Source organism: Aotus nancymaae, unplaced genomic scaffold, assembly GCF_030222135.1.
Source record: "Aotus nancymaae isolate 86718 unplaced genomic scaffold, 86718_ANA_hifiasm-v0.15.2.pri h1tg000064l_1, whole genome shotgun sequence".
Classification (NCBI taxonomy): Eukaryota; Metazoa; Chordata; class Mammalia; order Primates; family Aotidae; genus Aotus; species Aotus nancymaae.
Genome location: NW_026988479.1, coordinates 22,365,436 through 22,381,276, shown reverse-complemented (window position 1 = coordinate 22,381,276; position 15,841 = coordinate 22,365,436). Strand labels below are relative to the sequence as shown.

The 15,841-nt window shown below is 43.7% G+C and overlaps 1 protein-coding gene across 2 annotated transcripts in view; it reads left to right on the top strand.

Annotated features, from left to right (window-relative positions):
* The window catches only part of DPYSL3 (dihydropyrimidinase like 3), a 115,060-nt gene that overhangs the window by 87,869 nt on the left and 11,350 nt on the right, over positions 1-15,841 (top strand). For both annotated transcript variants that reach the window (XM_021677456.2, XM_021677458.2), the window contains exons 3-8: positions 819-1,003; positions 3,927-4,091; positions 6,128-6,189; positions 7,639-7,719; positions 11,514-11,582; positions 14,754-14,874. In XM_021677456.2, the coding sequence (XP_021533131.2) occupies positions 819-1,003; positions 3,927-4,091; positions 6,128-6,189; positions 7,639-7,719; positions 11,514-11,582; positions 14,754-14,874 (683 nt within the window). The remainder of the gene's footprint in view (positions 1-818; positions 1,004-3,926; positions 4,092-6,127; positions 6,190-7,638; positions 7,720-11,513; positions 11,583-14,753; positions 14,875-15,841) is intronic.

Genomic DNA, 15,841 nt, shown 5'->3' with positions numbered 1-15,841 from the left:
AAAGGGGAAAGTATTTATGCCATGGACAGCGAAGTACAGATATCCCAAGGTAGGAGATTTTTAATGGTCATATGGAGGCTTATGAATCTTAGGTCTTCCTGGTATCCATAGTGGACGTGTTTGACCAGCTATTTAAATCAAGGATGTGATACCTCGTATGGAACCAAGCAATACTGGATGATCTATAAGTAGCATTGTGTGGGGACTAGTTGTATTTGTCCTTTTCCTTGGAAGCTTGCCTTTGAGATACTCATTGGCATACTTCTGCCTGAGTCTCCCCCATTCCTCCCCGAGATGCCCTGAAGCTTCCTGGGTGAAGCCTTGTCTAGTGGAGGTTTTCATAGTTACTAAGCTCAGCTAAAAGCTTCTTCTGGGACAATGACCATGTCGTAAAAGCAGCCGGTGCTGGAGGCATCTGCATCTTTGACTTCCTCCTGGTGAATCTGCACAGCTGTGATTGGCTGGTAAATGATCAGCAAAGGGTGGAATTGGGAGTGAAGACTTGGGTGGGAAATATCCCAGATAGAATCTTTTGTTAGGACCACAGATGACCCCACTTAAAAGATAGGTAAGTTCCCATACCCATTCTTTATGGTTCACTATTACCTTCCTCAGTCTTTTCTAACAGTGCACTATTTTATATTATTTAGATCCTTCTCCAAGTGTTATCTATCTTTGTTCATAGATTGCTAAGCTAGTGAGTCACTTGCAAAGACTACTTTGATAAATATGAGTAACGCTGTTTAAAATCCTCATAACACTATATTTGTCTTGGAAGTTGCACTTTTAAATGACGAGGTGTTTGACTCTTTCACCAGACAAATTGGAGACAATCTGATTGTTCCTGGAGGAGTGAAAACCATCGAAGCCAATGGGAAGATGGTGATCCCTGGAGGCATCGATGTCCATACTCACTTCCAGATGCCATATAAGGGAATGACCACAGTGGATGACTTCTTCCAAGGGACAAAGGCGGCCTTAGCAGGTGGCACCACCATGATCAGTAAGTCTTCAGATTTTATAGACTCCTGTTTCTCAGAGGTGTGTGTTTAATGAATGTATCTCCAGAGCTTTCTTACTATAACTTGTATACTTACCCCAATTCAGTTTATAGATGTTCTGCCTGATGGAACCTGAGAAAAGCAGATTGAGGTGAGGAAATGGGAACTCCTGTAACTACATAGAAGAGACTCATGAGACTCTTGGCCATGGCAGCAGCTGCCTTCTTGTCTGCTGTAGCAACAGGGGCTGGCTCCTGCAATGAGTGGAGAATCAGGAAATATCATCTCAGGACAAGTGGTGAAAGTAGACTTAAAAAGTTGTGAATAGAAGATAAAATGTTATTTCAAAGTTGCCCATTTGGGTCTGAGAAAGGAGGGCAGAGCAGCGTGAATGGAGCTAAGGAGTATCACAGGGAGAGGGATTATGGAGAATTATAGTTCTTGGAAATTCAGTGAGCTTCAGTGGGTGAACCTGTGTCAGGTGGAGGTTTTCATACTCACTGAGCTCAGTTTAAAACTTTTACTGGGACACTGGCCATGTCATAAAAGCAACTGCTGCTGGAGGCATCTGCATCTTTGACTTCCAGTCACATTTACTGCTATCTGGTCTGTGCTGTATTTTGACCAATTCATATCTTTAACATTTGGCAAGCTGTAGGAGTAGTTTCTCTTGTTTTTAATTTTTGTTTTGTTTTGTTTTGTTTTTTTCTATTGCAATTCCAAAAAAAATCTAGGGAATTGCACGCCATTGGATTACTGAACCAATAGCATTCCAGGGCAGTTTTTCTTGTCCCAAAGGAATCCTGATGAATTTGGTCCCATCCCAGTGCTGACCCCAAACTTGGGTCAGGCAGAGCACTGTTTATTTTAACACCATATACATGCCCTGAGAGCACAGAACAGCCTGAGCTGTAGAATTATCCACTGTCTTTCACTTCATTTTGACAGAAGCATGAGCAGGGTTCAGCTTCAGCTGGTTGGGTGTGGAAGCCCAGAAAGATTGCACCAAAGCCATAAAAGGTGCAATTCTGGGAGAACAAAGCTTTTCTCCAGCTGAAGGGTGGAAGCCTGCTGACTTCTCAGCAGCTGCCTGCTGACAAAAACCCTGGCGTTGACCCAGACATTAGTAATGTAGCTCCATGCATTTGCTTTCCGATAAGTGCACTTGGGCTGCCTTTGGTAGAAGACTACGGGAATGAGTGATCTTGGTTTGGCTTTCTTCCATCTGGGCAAGGAACTGGACTTGTTTGGCATCCTTGAGATTTGTATTACACTTGGCCTTCTGCACTAGGGAAGTCAGAGTCCCAGTGACGAGAGTAAAACTTACAAAGAACCACAAAAACAATTGTGTCCTTCATAGATAAATTAGGAACCCTAGAGATGCAAGAAGAAAAGGAACCTCATAATCCCACATTACTGTTAGAGTTTGGCTGTATATTGGACACATTTTTAAAATCCTGTTTGGCAAAACTAGGAACATAGTATATGTACTATATTTTAACCTGCCATTTTTGCTAAATAGTATGTCATGGATATCTTTCCATTCATTTTTATCCCACTCCAACATTTAAAGTGGATTCCTCATCATCCACTTTATAAAAGCATCAGGATTTATGTATTTAACCTCACTCCTCAATTAACAATTTCAATTGTTTCCAGTTTTTCACTTATATAAATAAGTGACAAACATCCTTGGAACCAAAATTTTGTATACAGGCTCATTTATTTCCCTAGGAATAATTCATAGGTGTGGGAATAATTATTGGGTTAAGGTTTGAAAAATGTCCATGTTTTTATATATATTTCAAAGTTGCTCTCTGGAAAGTTGTCCTTAGCTGTACTTTGTCCTGAGTTGTATTTTGCCTCAGCCATCCAGGGAACTATGAAAGTGTAACTTTTGCCTTTTCCTCATCAACTGTAGATGCTATTGTTTAAAAAAAATTTATCCATGGTTGCAGGTGAAAGAGTAGATTTGGGCCTCAAAGAAACCAGATTCTTTTATTTTATTTTGTTTTTTAATTTTTTTTTTTAATTTTTTTGAGACAGAGTCTCACTCTGTCACCAGGCACCAGGCTGGAGTGCAGTGGCACGACTTTGGCTCACTGCAACCTCTGCCTTCCAGGTTCAAGCAATTCTCCTGCCTCAGCCTCCTGAGTAGCTGAGACTACAGGCGCACGCCACCACGCCGAGCTAATTTTTGTATTTTTAGTAGAGACAGGGTTTTACCATGTTGGCCAGGATGGTCTCTATCTCTTGACCTCGTGATCCGCCCGCCTCGGCCTCCCAAAGTGCTGGAATTACAGGCATGAGCCACCGCGCCCGGCCAGAAACCAGATTCTTGACAAAAAGTTTCCATGGAAATAAGATCTGTGGGCCCAGTATCAGGTTTATGTAACTGATACCAGCTTTGTCCTATAGCAGAGAGCCTCAATGTCTTGTACCCTAACTTAGCTTTAAATCCCCACTTTCACCCTCGGCAGAGTCTGACTTTTTTCACTAGCAGTGACCTCCCCACAGTGCTAGTAATAATGCCACATAGTAGGCACTCATAGATGGCTAGCATTTATTGAGCACTTACCATGAGCCAGGCATTAGGTAAAGTACTTTACATGCATTTTCCCATTTAATCTTATAAACTCAGAAGAAAGGCACTAGTAACACCTGGACTCTCACCCTCCTTGGCACCAACTTAAAGGAAAGAAAACTGAGGTTTAGGGAAGTTAGTAATTTGCCCCAAATCACATAGCTTGGTGACATTTAAGTCATCAGCATTCTTGAAACTACCAGCGAACCCCTTCAAAGGTTAATTCCATGCTCAGGATATAGAGATTTTGTAGCCACAGCTAAGAAAGCGGGAGCAGGCCTGGGCAGAGGGGAGCAAAGCCTGTGTCTGAGAGTCACCGATCTGTGGTCTCTGTCATTCAGTTGACCATGTGGTGCCTGAGCCTGAGTCCAGCCTGACTGAGGCCTATGAGAAGTGGAGAGAGTGGGCTGATGGGAAGAGCTGTTGTGACTATGCCCTGCATGTGGACATCACCCACTGGAATGACAGCGTCAAGCAGGAAGTGCACAACCTCATCAAAGACAAAGGTGAGCCTGGACGTGCTGCCCTCCCTCCTCCCTTACCTTCTCCTTGCTGGTCCTTCCAACACTGTCCACTCAGTTCAGTCACTATCTTTTGCTTGGAGCCTGGAACCTTGAGCGTGAGCACTGGATGTAGGGATATCACACTGTTCCAGGTACTTTACTTACTTCTCACAGGATCCCTGTGAGATAGTGATTTGTTTTCCCCACTTTGCAGATGGAGAAACTGAGGCACAGAATAAGCAGCCCAAGATCACAGCATTAGTAAGCAGTAGGTGTATTCAGATTCTATGCTCTTCACCTCTGTGCAATACTGCCCATTCTGCAGAGGAAGAAACTGAAGTTAGGAGAGGCTAACTAATCTTGCATAAGGTCATATGGCTAGTACAACCTGTGAGATTAGGGATTTTTAACTCATATCATTTTTGCTCTAGAGAGAGATCAAACCCTTACTATCATATAACAATGGCATCCTCAGAAAAGGCCAAGGCATTTCTAGGAGCAAGGATGTGTTGGTACTCAGGCTGGGAGCTTAAGATGTGAAAACATATTCATGTATATGTGTTTCTGTGTGTGTGCCAGGGTATGTCCTCTCAGTGAGTTCATGGTTTACTTTCCGCTGTCTTCTCAAATTCCTCTATTCTCTGCTTCTTTTTAATCATTGGATATTGCAACCCCCCCGCCACATACATACATGCACACATATGCACAATGTGTTCAGCATTGTAAGGCAGCCTGGGGGTCTTAGAGAAGTGTAAGTAATAGTCTCTGCTGAACACCCAAGGCAAAAGGAAACAAGCTCATGAAGAGCAACAGAATAAATGCCATGGGGTACAAGAACCATTACCAAAGGAGTAGTCGAGAGACAAATGCTAGGAGTCCAGTGGAAGAGTGTGCCCTAGGATGGAAGGGAAATGATGACCCCCTCAGAGGATGATATTTTCTTTCCATCCCCCTCCTTACCCCACAAGCCCTGCCCAATCTTTGATGACACAGAATGTGAGATTAACTCCTTCTTTCTGTATTTGCTTTTATGCTGGGTATCTCAACTGGGGTAGAATATTGAATAGCTTTAGCACTCACTTCTCTGTCAAAGTGCCTGGATCATTCCATGGATAATGTAGAGGCTTTTGGGAAGGGTAGTGTTTGGGTAGACTGGCCTGAGTTGAACCACTCTGGGTAGGAGTGGTTCTCAAATTACAATCTACTTTGGCCCAGAACACTGTGGGCTGAAAGGGCCCTAATGGTTAGAGACCAAAATTATCTTCCTTTCCTCAAAATGATTCTCAGTTCCTCAGTCCCACCTATTTCTGTAAATCACTGTATTAGTAGTTTATTTGGGGTGAGATCTAAATAGATCTTTACATATAAACCTTACAACTTACGATATTTAAGCACAAGGATCTGCCCATTAGTTCCATAGGGTCTGCATCTTAGTTCTTTCAGATCCAACACCCTGCACAGTAAAATGAACTGAACCAAGGAGATTTTTAATGGAAACCAAATATGTGCCAAACCTGTTACTAAGAGCTCTGTTTGTATTCTCTCCTTTAATATTCACAACCACTTTATGAAGTAGGGTATTGTTATTTTTCCATTTTACAGGTGAGGAAACAAAGGTCCAGAGAGGTTAAGCATCCCAAGCTCACTGAACTAGTATGTGGTGGATTTCAATGATGCAGCCCCAGTGTAGCAACACAACTGGTGTGCTAGAGTGATTCTTAATGCCACCTACTACTGCCTTGAGCAATGTCAAAGTTTATTCACCTTCTGGGCTGGGGAATGCTGGACAGAGGAGGTTAGAAAGAGGCATAGAAGAAGAGGCCATTCTGCTGTGACATCTGTTAGGAATTTTTGATTTTGTGGGTCAGGGGTGGGCAGAGCAAAACGCTCTTGCAGAATATAAATATCTGCTTTATGTTGGACAGGAGCCTGGGTAATGCAGTAGGGTCCCATGGTCGATGGAAGTGGGAGCAAAGGATGGAGGACAGTCCTGATAACATTGTCTTTTTCTTGTTTTTCCTCCCATCCCTCTTTTGCAGGGGTTAACTCCTTCATGGTTTATATGGCTTATAAGGATTTGTATCAAGTATCTAACACAGAGGTAACAACCCATTTGCTTTGTGGTTTGGGGTATCTGGATGAGTTTCCTATTGTTGCTAATGACCTTGGCCCTTGTAACATGAATCACTGTGGTCACCGCGGGAGACCACTGGGCCAGAGTGCTTCTTGAAGCCCTTGCAGTCCATGCTACGTTTTAAATAAGGTAACGGGCAGGGTGCCCATGGCAAGACAGACAGGGAGCTAGAGTTTCCACTGGCAGCAGCTTTCTTAAATGGCAAGAGGAAGAACATGCCTAAATCTCCATCTGCCAAACTCCAAACCCCTCATAAGCCCAGTGAAAGTGTGAGGCTCTTCACCTGCAGGACCGGGAGGGCCTTCTGTTGATTGGATAATCCTACTGCCTTGCCTCTGACTCTCTTCCTAAGAAATTCATGGCATGCGTTTGCTTTAGACAGAGGCTAAGTTTTCAGAGAAAATACAAGAAATGAATTCCCATGCCTCCTGGTTAGAGGGGAAGGTATGTCTACCTTCACAGGTTAAGAGATAAGGATTTCAGTTTTTGTGTTTGTTTCTGCCCGGGCTGTAGTGGCTTTCTAGAGCATTTGTTGAGAAGAATTCTGAGGCCGTTATTGTATATTTGCTCTGCTTGCCTAGGGAACATGATAGGTTCCTTCCTCTCTTCCTTCCTTCCTTCCTGGGGAACATGATAGGTTCCTTCCTTCCTGCCTGCCTTTCTTCCTTTCTTCCTTTCTTCCTTCCTTCCTTCCTGCCTATGGAACAAAGGTTCCTTCCTTCCTTTCTTCTTCCTTCCTTCCTTCCTTTGTCCTTCCCTCCTTCTCTCCTTCCTTCCCTCCCTCCCTGCCTCCTTCCCTCCTTCCCTCCTTCCCTCCCTCCCTCCTTCCCTCCCTCCCTCCTTCCCTCCTTCCTTCCTTCCTTCCTTCCTTCCTTCCTTCCTTCCTTCCTTCCTTCCTTCCTTCCTTCCCCTTTCTTGCTTTCTTTCCTTTCTTTCTTTGACAGAGTCTCACTGTGTCACCTAGGCTGGAGTGCAGTGGTGCGATCTTGGCTCACTGCAACCTCGGCTCACTGTAACCTCCGCCTCCTGGGTTCAAGTGATTCTCCTGCCTCAGCCTCCCAAATAGTTGGGACTGCAGGCACATGCCACCATGCCTGGCTAAATTTTGGATTTTTAGTAGAAATCGGGTTTTATCATGTTGGCAAGGATGGTCTTGATCTCTTGACCTTGTGATCCGCCCCCCTCGGCCTCCCAAAGTGCTGGGATTATGGGTGTAAGCCACTGTGCCTGGCCTTTCCTAGGATTTCTTTGGACTAGCAGTCCTCTTTGGTCATGCCTATGTAGTCTATGTATCTGCCCTAGTCACTTATTTCCTCTGCTTCATCTCATTTGTTTAGCTTTGGCTCTAGTAATTGGCCCTTATGTGGGGCTGCCGAAAGTGCTCTCAAGAATGACAAAGACTCATTTCTATTTCAGCTCTATGAGATCTTCACCTGCCTGGGAGAGCTGGGGGCCATTGCTCAAGTTCATGCTGAAAATGGGGATATCATTGCCCAGGTAACACCGTGCGGCTCCCTGGAGTGTGCTTTGGGTCTGCATTCTATTTGCTTCTTCATTTCTTCAGTGTTGCTTGAGCTCTCAATACGTGCAAGGCACCATCATAAGTACCTTGCTAAAGACAGAATCTGCTCCAAAGTACCTCACAGTCTAGGTGGAGGAAACAAAAGAGAGGGGAATGTAGAAAAGCAACAAAACTAGATGTGGCAAAACAGGAAGAGGCCTGGCCATTCTTGGAGAATCAGAAAAGGCATTCTGGAAGAAGAGGATTTCAAATTGGGCTAATTAGTGGGAGAGCATTTGCTGATTCTCTTCTGAAAATGTATCAAAGCTACAAGACATTCTCTGTCATAAAGAAAGACTGTAAGGCAGCATTTCTCAGAAGCTAGAGATTGGATCCAAGTCTGTGGAGTTCACAGCCTTAAATAATAGAGAATTTAGGTCTCATGAAGATCAGACATCTCACTGGATTCCTAGAAATCCTATTGAGAAACCTGAGGAAAGAGTGATGAAAGTGAGGGTCCCAAGGCCCAAATTGATCATTTGTAAGGAAGCAGGAGGCAGTTATCTCTCCATCTCCTGGGCTGCTTAATGGAATAGATGCACAGATGTATCTTAGGAAGGGTTTTGTTTATCTCAGAAACATTCAAGATTGGCCTTTGCTGGAGGAGACTGCCAGAAAAAAAAGAGTGGGCTTTCTTCATCCATTTGATAATGTTGGCAACAAGACACCATTATTCATTCCTTCTAAGAGTATTTCCTGAGCACTTTGTGCCAGGCACTAGCTATTGAAGTGAGCCAAAACAGATGCATTCCATAGCTCACTAATACTTGCACTGTGCTTTAATTTTAGAAGTTGTCCAGAACTTGGTGAATGTGGTTGGCAGGGGTGTGGGAACAATGTCTAGGCCTCCCCTCATCTTGGACCATTAATTTCCCGATAGCAGGTGCCATTTGGTGAGCACTGACTACTATGTGCTAGGAACTGGTAATTGTTCTGGTGTATTCTCATTCAATTTTCTCCAAACCCCTTAAAGATGCTATCATCCTCCCTATTTTATAGACGAGACCATCCAGGCTCAGAGGGATTAGGTCACTGACCCAAGGATCACAGCAAATAACTAGAAAAACCAAATCTTTGCCCCTAAAGTGGTGTACCTCAGTGGGTATCTTTACCCAGAGATTTCATATCTGGGATCCCTTGCCTCCCAAGCCCAGCTGCAGGCCTGTGGGCAGGCAGCACCCCAGCCACGCAGAGCTCCAGCTGTTGTGATTTCAGACTCTGCATATGGTCTTGCTGGTGGGGGAGGTGAGGTAAGTGTACAGTTTCCTCTCACTGTGACCAAGGAGGCTAATTAGTCAGGACCCTGACAGCACTCTCGCCCATGTCTACCACACACCCAGAGATAATGAAATCATTTTCTGTAGAGAGCCCAAATGCCTTGGTCTCGAGGGAGGCAACTCTGTGGTATTAGAACTGTGCTCCTCCCTTTACCCAAGTTTTCAGGGCAGCAGCCAGCAGTCCCAGACCTACTCTCATCTTCCCTGGAAACTAAACCCCCTGGCAGTTCATTCCAGCTCCTGTAGAAGGAGATGGACTCCAACTCAAAAGACTCTGTTCTCAGTTTCTTTCTTCTTGTGACTCCTTAGCATGGAATTTTCTCTCGTCTCCCCTACCCCTCCTATTTCCCTACTTTGGGAAGATGTGTTCTCACTCAGGAAAAGAGTAGGAGCATTTTTCCATTTGGATGAGTTTCTTGTGTGTGTTTATTAACTTCAGCTTGAGCTGAAAGATTTTATCACATTGTTTAAATGAAGGCAGCTGCTATACTCAGAATTTCTTGCTGCACTTATGCAAAAGTGAATATACCAGAAAAAAACTGATTTGGGGTACAAACAAGGGTGATTTTAAAAAATTTCAAGTTGGCAAAACAGTCTGAGAGGACAGCATCTTTAGCCATTCATTTAACAAATATTTGTTGAGCACCTACTATGTGCCAAGACTTGGAGAGGGAATATGGAAAGGACAGGGTTCCTTTCATCATGGAGCAAGCCACGGTTGTGTTATGACCCAAACTGTGATGTAACTGTAGCTGTGATGAATGGCACACTGTGCCCACTGCTACCCCCATGTGAGGTAGCATCAATGGGTCTTTACTGCCATTCTTAACCTCCCAGCTATAGGGACATCATGGCTTCAGAATAGGACTTCCTAATTTGAACAGTGCATTGGAATCACCAAATTTTTCTAATTCCAGGTATTCTGGAATTAGGAAAAGTCAGTAGCAGATTTCAGGCAAGTGTCTTTTGAAAATATTACCCTGGTGATTTAAATGCACTTGGAAGCCACCACTTGAGCTTAGCTTTGTCCTGTGCATTATCCTGGTGCACTCAAACAAGACAGAAGCATAAGTGTCACCTAAGTCAGATTCTTTAGTTGGAGACCTTAACCCTTATGTGACCAGAGGCAATTTAGAGTAGAAACTCACTAGACTTTGGAAGAAATTTAATTCAGTTCAAGTTTCAATAAGTGAGAATGATAAGAATGAAAAGTGGAGGTGCTTTTCTGGAAAAATCAGCCTCTAACCGTTCTTTGTATTCTGTAGAGCTGGGATAGTGACCATTTCACCTCTTGTGGTTGCTTATAGCATGTGCATTTTCCTTTCTGCTCCTGTTTTAGAAATTTCTATTACTAAAAACAAAAAACAGAAGGTTCTTTTCCAGGTGGTAAGAATCGTTTCCTTTCTAAATGCCCCATAGTTTCAATGTGAGACAAGGTTTCTTGTGTTCACTGTCTTTCCTATGTGTTTCACAGATTACCAGAGTACTCCCAGTTCACTAGGCCAGGCCTGCTGGTGCAGGGGTTCATGGGAACCAGCCTTAATGTCAGAGTGAATGCCAGTAATGCTGAAGGAATGGTGGCTTAGGATTTCTGCCAGTTCCAATCAGTCCATGTGTGTGTGCTCACTGCCCAGCTACCTGCTTCTTCCAGAAAGAGGCTAGAAGTCTGAGGAGTTTAGCCATCAGCCACAAGGGACACATACATCTTCTGCCGTGTCCACAGCTTGGTTAAACAGAAGTTCACCAAAGTACTAACTCAGTTAATGCTGTTTGAAGGCACTATTTTGTTTGGTTAAATTTTGAATCCATTCATTTAAGCCATAGATTTAAAACATCAAAACTCCTGAGTGGTTTATTAAAATATGCATTACTCAGATTCCACCTCACATCTTCTGATGCGATAGGCTAGGATGGGCGAGAAATTTGCATTTCTACAAAAGCGATTCAGGCGATTCTGATGTAAGTGATGAGTGGCCCACACTTTGAGAAACATAGCACTAAACTGTAAGTTCCGTGAGGTCAGAGGCTACATTGCTTTAATGCAGGTACCTACCCAGAGCCTAGCAGGAAGCAGATGCTCAATACGTTTTGTTGAGTGAATGAGTTTAAAGAGAATGAATGAATAAACAAATGAGATGAACAAGTGTAGTTTCAGAGGCAGCTGAGACTGAGGGAGATGAAGAATAAGTGACCTGGTATGATTCTTGATCGGTAGTATAGACAAAAAATAGATACTCTAACAGACAACTGTCTTTCTTTTAATAAAAACAAAACATCTTGAATGCTTTTTTTCCTCCTTTTAGTTGACTCTACCCTAAATTGCAAATCCAAATATAGGATTAATACATCTGTTCAACGTACACATATTTATTCTTTAGATCAGAGTATACCAGCATAATTTTTCCATATCTCACTTGAGCTTATTGAAGAACTATTTTCTTTTCTCATTTCAGGAGCAAACCCGCATGTTGGAAATGGGGATAACTGGTCCAGAAGGCCATGTACTGAGCAGGCCAGAGGAGGTAAGTTACAGGGGGTGAAGGTGGAGGATGGGGGAGGGAGAGAAAAGCAGTAGCAGTGAGGACTTAGTTCTTACCACGTCTTCTGGAAGATGCCCGTCATCACAGCCTCAGTCTTACTATGACTGCCACCAACTTTGTATGGGCAGTGTTTGTGTTCGGCCTACCTTCCCAAGCCACATGCACACACAGCGCATGAATAAACATTGCTAAAAGGTGATGAGAATTTGAGTACCAGGTAGCAGTATTGGAACATTTCTTCCAAAGACCGCTTCTGATTGACCCTAGCTCAAGAGCCCATGAGAAAATTAGAAAGGAATGTAAGAGACATGCTTACTTCTGACCCCTAATCTCTCTAAAGATAGCACAAGTTGGAGTGTCCTTCACAGCTATTCAGGAGTGTTAAATTTCTAACTCCTTTCTTCAGGAAATCTCAGTGTGAATCTCATAGACATTTCCACTTATTCCATTATTTCATTTGGAGTCCTGCAAAATATTGGCCATTTGGATAAGAGGTTGAATGGGTTTTTTAAATATACATTATACTCATCAATTTGTATAGGTGATGATGTCCAATTATGGAAATTTCTCGTGTATAAAAATGAATGATTATTTATGTCTGTGCTTAGCAGCCAAACAACAAATCAAAGGTGACTAGAGGCTGGTTCCATGTCTCCAAGATATCAGCAGCTTCACCTGATAGCATGGAGCACAGAGCTGAGAATTGGCTGCCCATGTACCTGAAAGCACATTGGCTTTGGAAGAGCAGCCTGGGTCTAGCACTTGGAGCAAAGTCAAGGCCCTCCATATCAGTGAAGCGAATCCTGTTTCTGTCCTGTCATTCCAAATCCTACAACGGGGAGAAGAAGGAATCATAACCAGAAATGATTACATTCCCATATCCCATCTCTTTTAGAGTCTTACTTAAAATATAAATAGAACACACATAGAAAAAAATGTTTCTATCCCAAGGAGGCAATGGATTTTCACAAACTGGATACACTTGTATAACTAGCACCCAGAGGAAGAACCAGATTATTAGCACTTCAGAAGAAACTCCATTGTAACTAGTGATATTTTTATTGCCATTTAAATGTATAATTTTGTGATTAGGGTTCCAGTCACATACAGCATCCCTGAAGGAAGTCTGTCTCCTTAATAATACCAGGTCACTTCTATGGAATGCATACATCTGGCATGGGCCAATTGCATACGTTATCTCAGAACTCACTGCTGCCGCTCTGTGTGGTTGGCATTGTTGCCCAGGTAAAGAAGCTGAAAGTCAGAGAGGTTAAGCCCCTGGCTGATCACACTTGAAGGACTGGAAAATCATTTACTCATCGTGAACAGGCCAGGGTGATCAGCATTGTTTCTGAAGCTTTTCTTAAGTGCTGGTCACTGTGGAGATGTGCTGGCAAGATAGATTTCCAGCTGCAGCCAGGGGATTTCAGAGCAAAGTCTATTTCTGTTCCTTGGTTTGTTTTCTCAGCCTCCCCTTGGTCCTACCACCCCACCCTCCTCCTTATTCCTGTCTCCTTTTTAGTAAAAAAGTCTCTCAGCCGCAAATCTCCACAGCCGTGGAAGGCCTTTTGGGTGAAGTTGGAGGGTGATGTAAACTTCCAAAGATAGTTATGCTGTCAAAGTGCTGAAAAACCTGTAGTGCTTGGGAGGAATGAGATCAAAGGGACCAGGACGGAGGTCCTGGGGGAGCTGAAGTGGTCAGCATGGGTGTGAAGGGGGAGGAGTAAGCATAGAAGGAGCCAGCCCCTCTTCAATTCAAGCACACCCAGACATCATCTCAAGTGATGCTGTTCAGAGTGCTGGGAGCCCAGGCACAAAGACAACTGTACCAGAGTACAAAATTCTGGGTGCTTCAGGAAGGTGTCCACATTCACCTATGGCCAGGGGCCTCCAACGTCTCATCCACATGAAATAAAGTGCAGCTTGGGGGAGGCCAGCTCAGCCATGCAACTTCTTAGAGTCTGTCTGCTGAGCTACACCCACTATGGGAAGTGACTGGTTTGCATTATACTACCATTGGGCATCTGCAAGCTATTTTTGGTATTTTTTTAAAGTGTTGGGCTCCACAGGCTAACCAGAATGTCATATCCATAAAAAAGGGAACTGTTGCCAATTGAATGGAAAAATGTCAAAGTCTCTGCTTTGTGCTGAATTGGGCTAACTCACACCAGTTGAGAGCAGACCAGTTGAGAGTAACACAGACCCTCAGCTGGTCAGAAAATATTATCAGCAATAATATCTGTAGCCACCCTTCAAAGGGCACTTAACCTTGTTCCCTCATTAGGAATGGGCTAATTGCTTTACAAGGATTAACTCATTTAATCCTCACCACAGCCCAACGTGTCAGATCCTATTATTATCCTCATTTTACAGACAAGGAAACTGAGGCTTTGGGGGGTTGTGTAATGTACCTGAGATCACCTAGCTTATAAGTGCCAGAAGCAGGACTCAGAACCAGGCCATCTGAGAGAGCCCCAGCTCTCAAACCCTGCTTTGTTAGTAAAATAAGGGAAAACTACTTCTTACTTAATAAATGCCACTGGGTTGGTTAGTATATTTGAAAACATGAATTCTACATTAGGGTAAGATGGGAGAGATCAATAATAAAAGAAGTCTTTGTGTTGAGAAACCTGGGAATTACTTTTGTAAGAAATGCCTCCTAGAATTAACCCTTTGCTGACCACTTACTGCTGCAGGAAAGGATTTGAGGAACCATGATGCCTAATTGGCTTGGCTGGTTATTTTAGACATAATGGTTTGCTATTGTGTTTTCCCAGAGACTCTGTCCTGAGAAGATTGATGAGCAAAAGCTTTCATTCAGATGTCACCTTTGTGATAACCACAGAGAGGATAGGCTAAGGAAAAACTCAAGCTAACATTAAGTACTTACCCTCTGTCAGGCATTCCTCTCAGATGACAGCGCTGTGCTATACTGTTTTACTAGTGAGGGACAGAGGCACTGGGAAGCTGACTAAAGTGACACAGCTGGGAAGTGGTAGATCTGAGATGTGGACACAGGCTATCTAATTCCAGATCCTGCCAAAATCACGCATAATCTCTGTAAAGCACTGCATTCTCATAGTTCGTGGAGGTGGGAGCTACCAGTTTGAGAGGTTCATGTTCCTATTGACTCCTGGGGACTTTTTCTTGCAGCTGGAAGCTGAGGCTGTGTTCCGTGCCATCACCATTGCCAGCCAAACCAATTGCCCTCTCTACGTCACAAAGGTCATGAGCAAGAGTGCAGCTGACCTCATCTCACAAGCCAGGAAAAAAGGTGATTTGTGCTCCTAAGATCTCGGAGCTCTCAAAGACACTGTGTGGCTCCTTCCCTCCCTGGTTGGCCTGTGTAATATAAATGGTGCCTACTTTGCTCATTGCCTTGCTCCCTAGGAAGCCCCTCTCCACATCCTGCGTGGATGGCAGGATCCTGGGATTTTTCTCACTTGGCATGTGAGTAAACTGAGGCTCAGGAAGGTTAGGTGATTTGTCCAAGATGACACAGCTTGAATCAGTTCTTCTGAGACTTTGTGCATCTTCCTTCTCCCCTTTGATCTTTCATTTTCAGTTCACCTTACCTGAAAATGTTTTATAAATGAGTTTTATAAATGGACGTATCAGTCATGATTAAATTGAGTACAAAATTCAAAGATCCTGCTCCAACTGGCTTAAGCAAACACAAGTAAATAACCAGTTGTAGGTGATTCAGGCATGAATAGATCGAGGGGCCTCGACAGTGATATTAGGGCTTTGTCACACTTACTACTTTCTTAGCTCTCTCTCCTCTGTTTGGTTTGTTTAGTATGAACAGTCACAGGAATAGATGCCAAGAGGCACCTGTTGTCCTCAATTTTTGGTAGAGAGCATGATGGGAAAGTAAAATACACCTTTTCCAGCAGGTCAAGCCAAAGTCCCTGGGAGCACTGTGACTGTCCTGGTCTGGGTCATATTGTCATCCATGGACCAGTAAACACCCCAGGATGGTATAATCTGGCCAGGATTGAAGCCACAGTACAGATGCAGGTCATACCTCCTGAGCCACTGAGACTAGCACAAGTTATTTCAGAGAAGGGGTTGAGTGGTTCTCCAAAGCATGTTGGCCACCACGGCCTTCACGACCCTGGCTCTGCACCTGCTGCCTGTTGACTTCTGCTTCTTTTCTCCACTGGTGTTAACTTGGGCTTCCTTTGCTTGCCTTGTGCTTAGCTAAAGTTTTCAGAACTTTGTTTTCTGTTTCTGGTTCT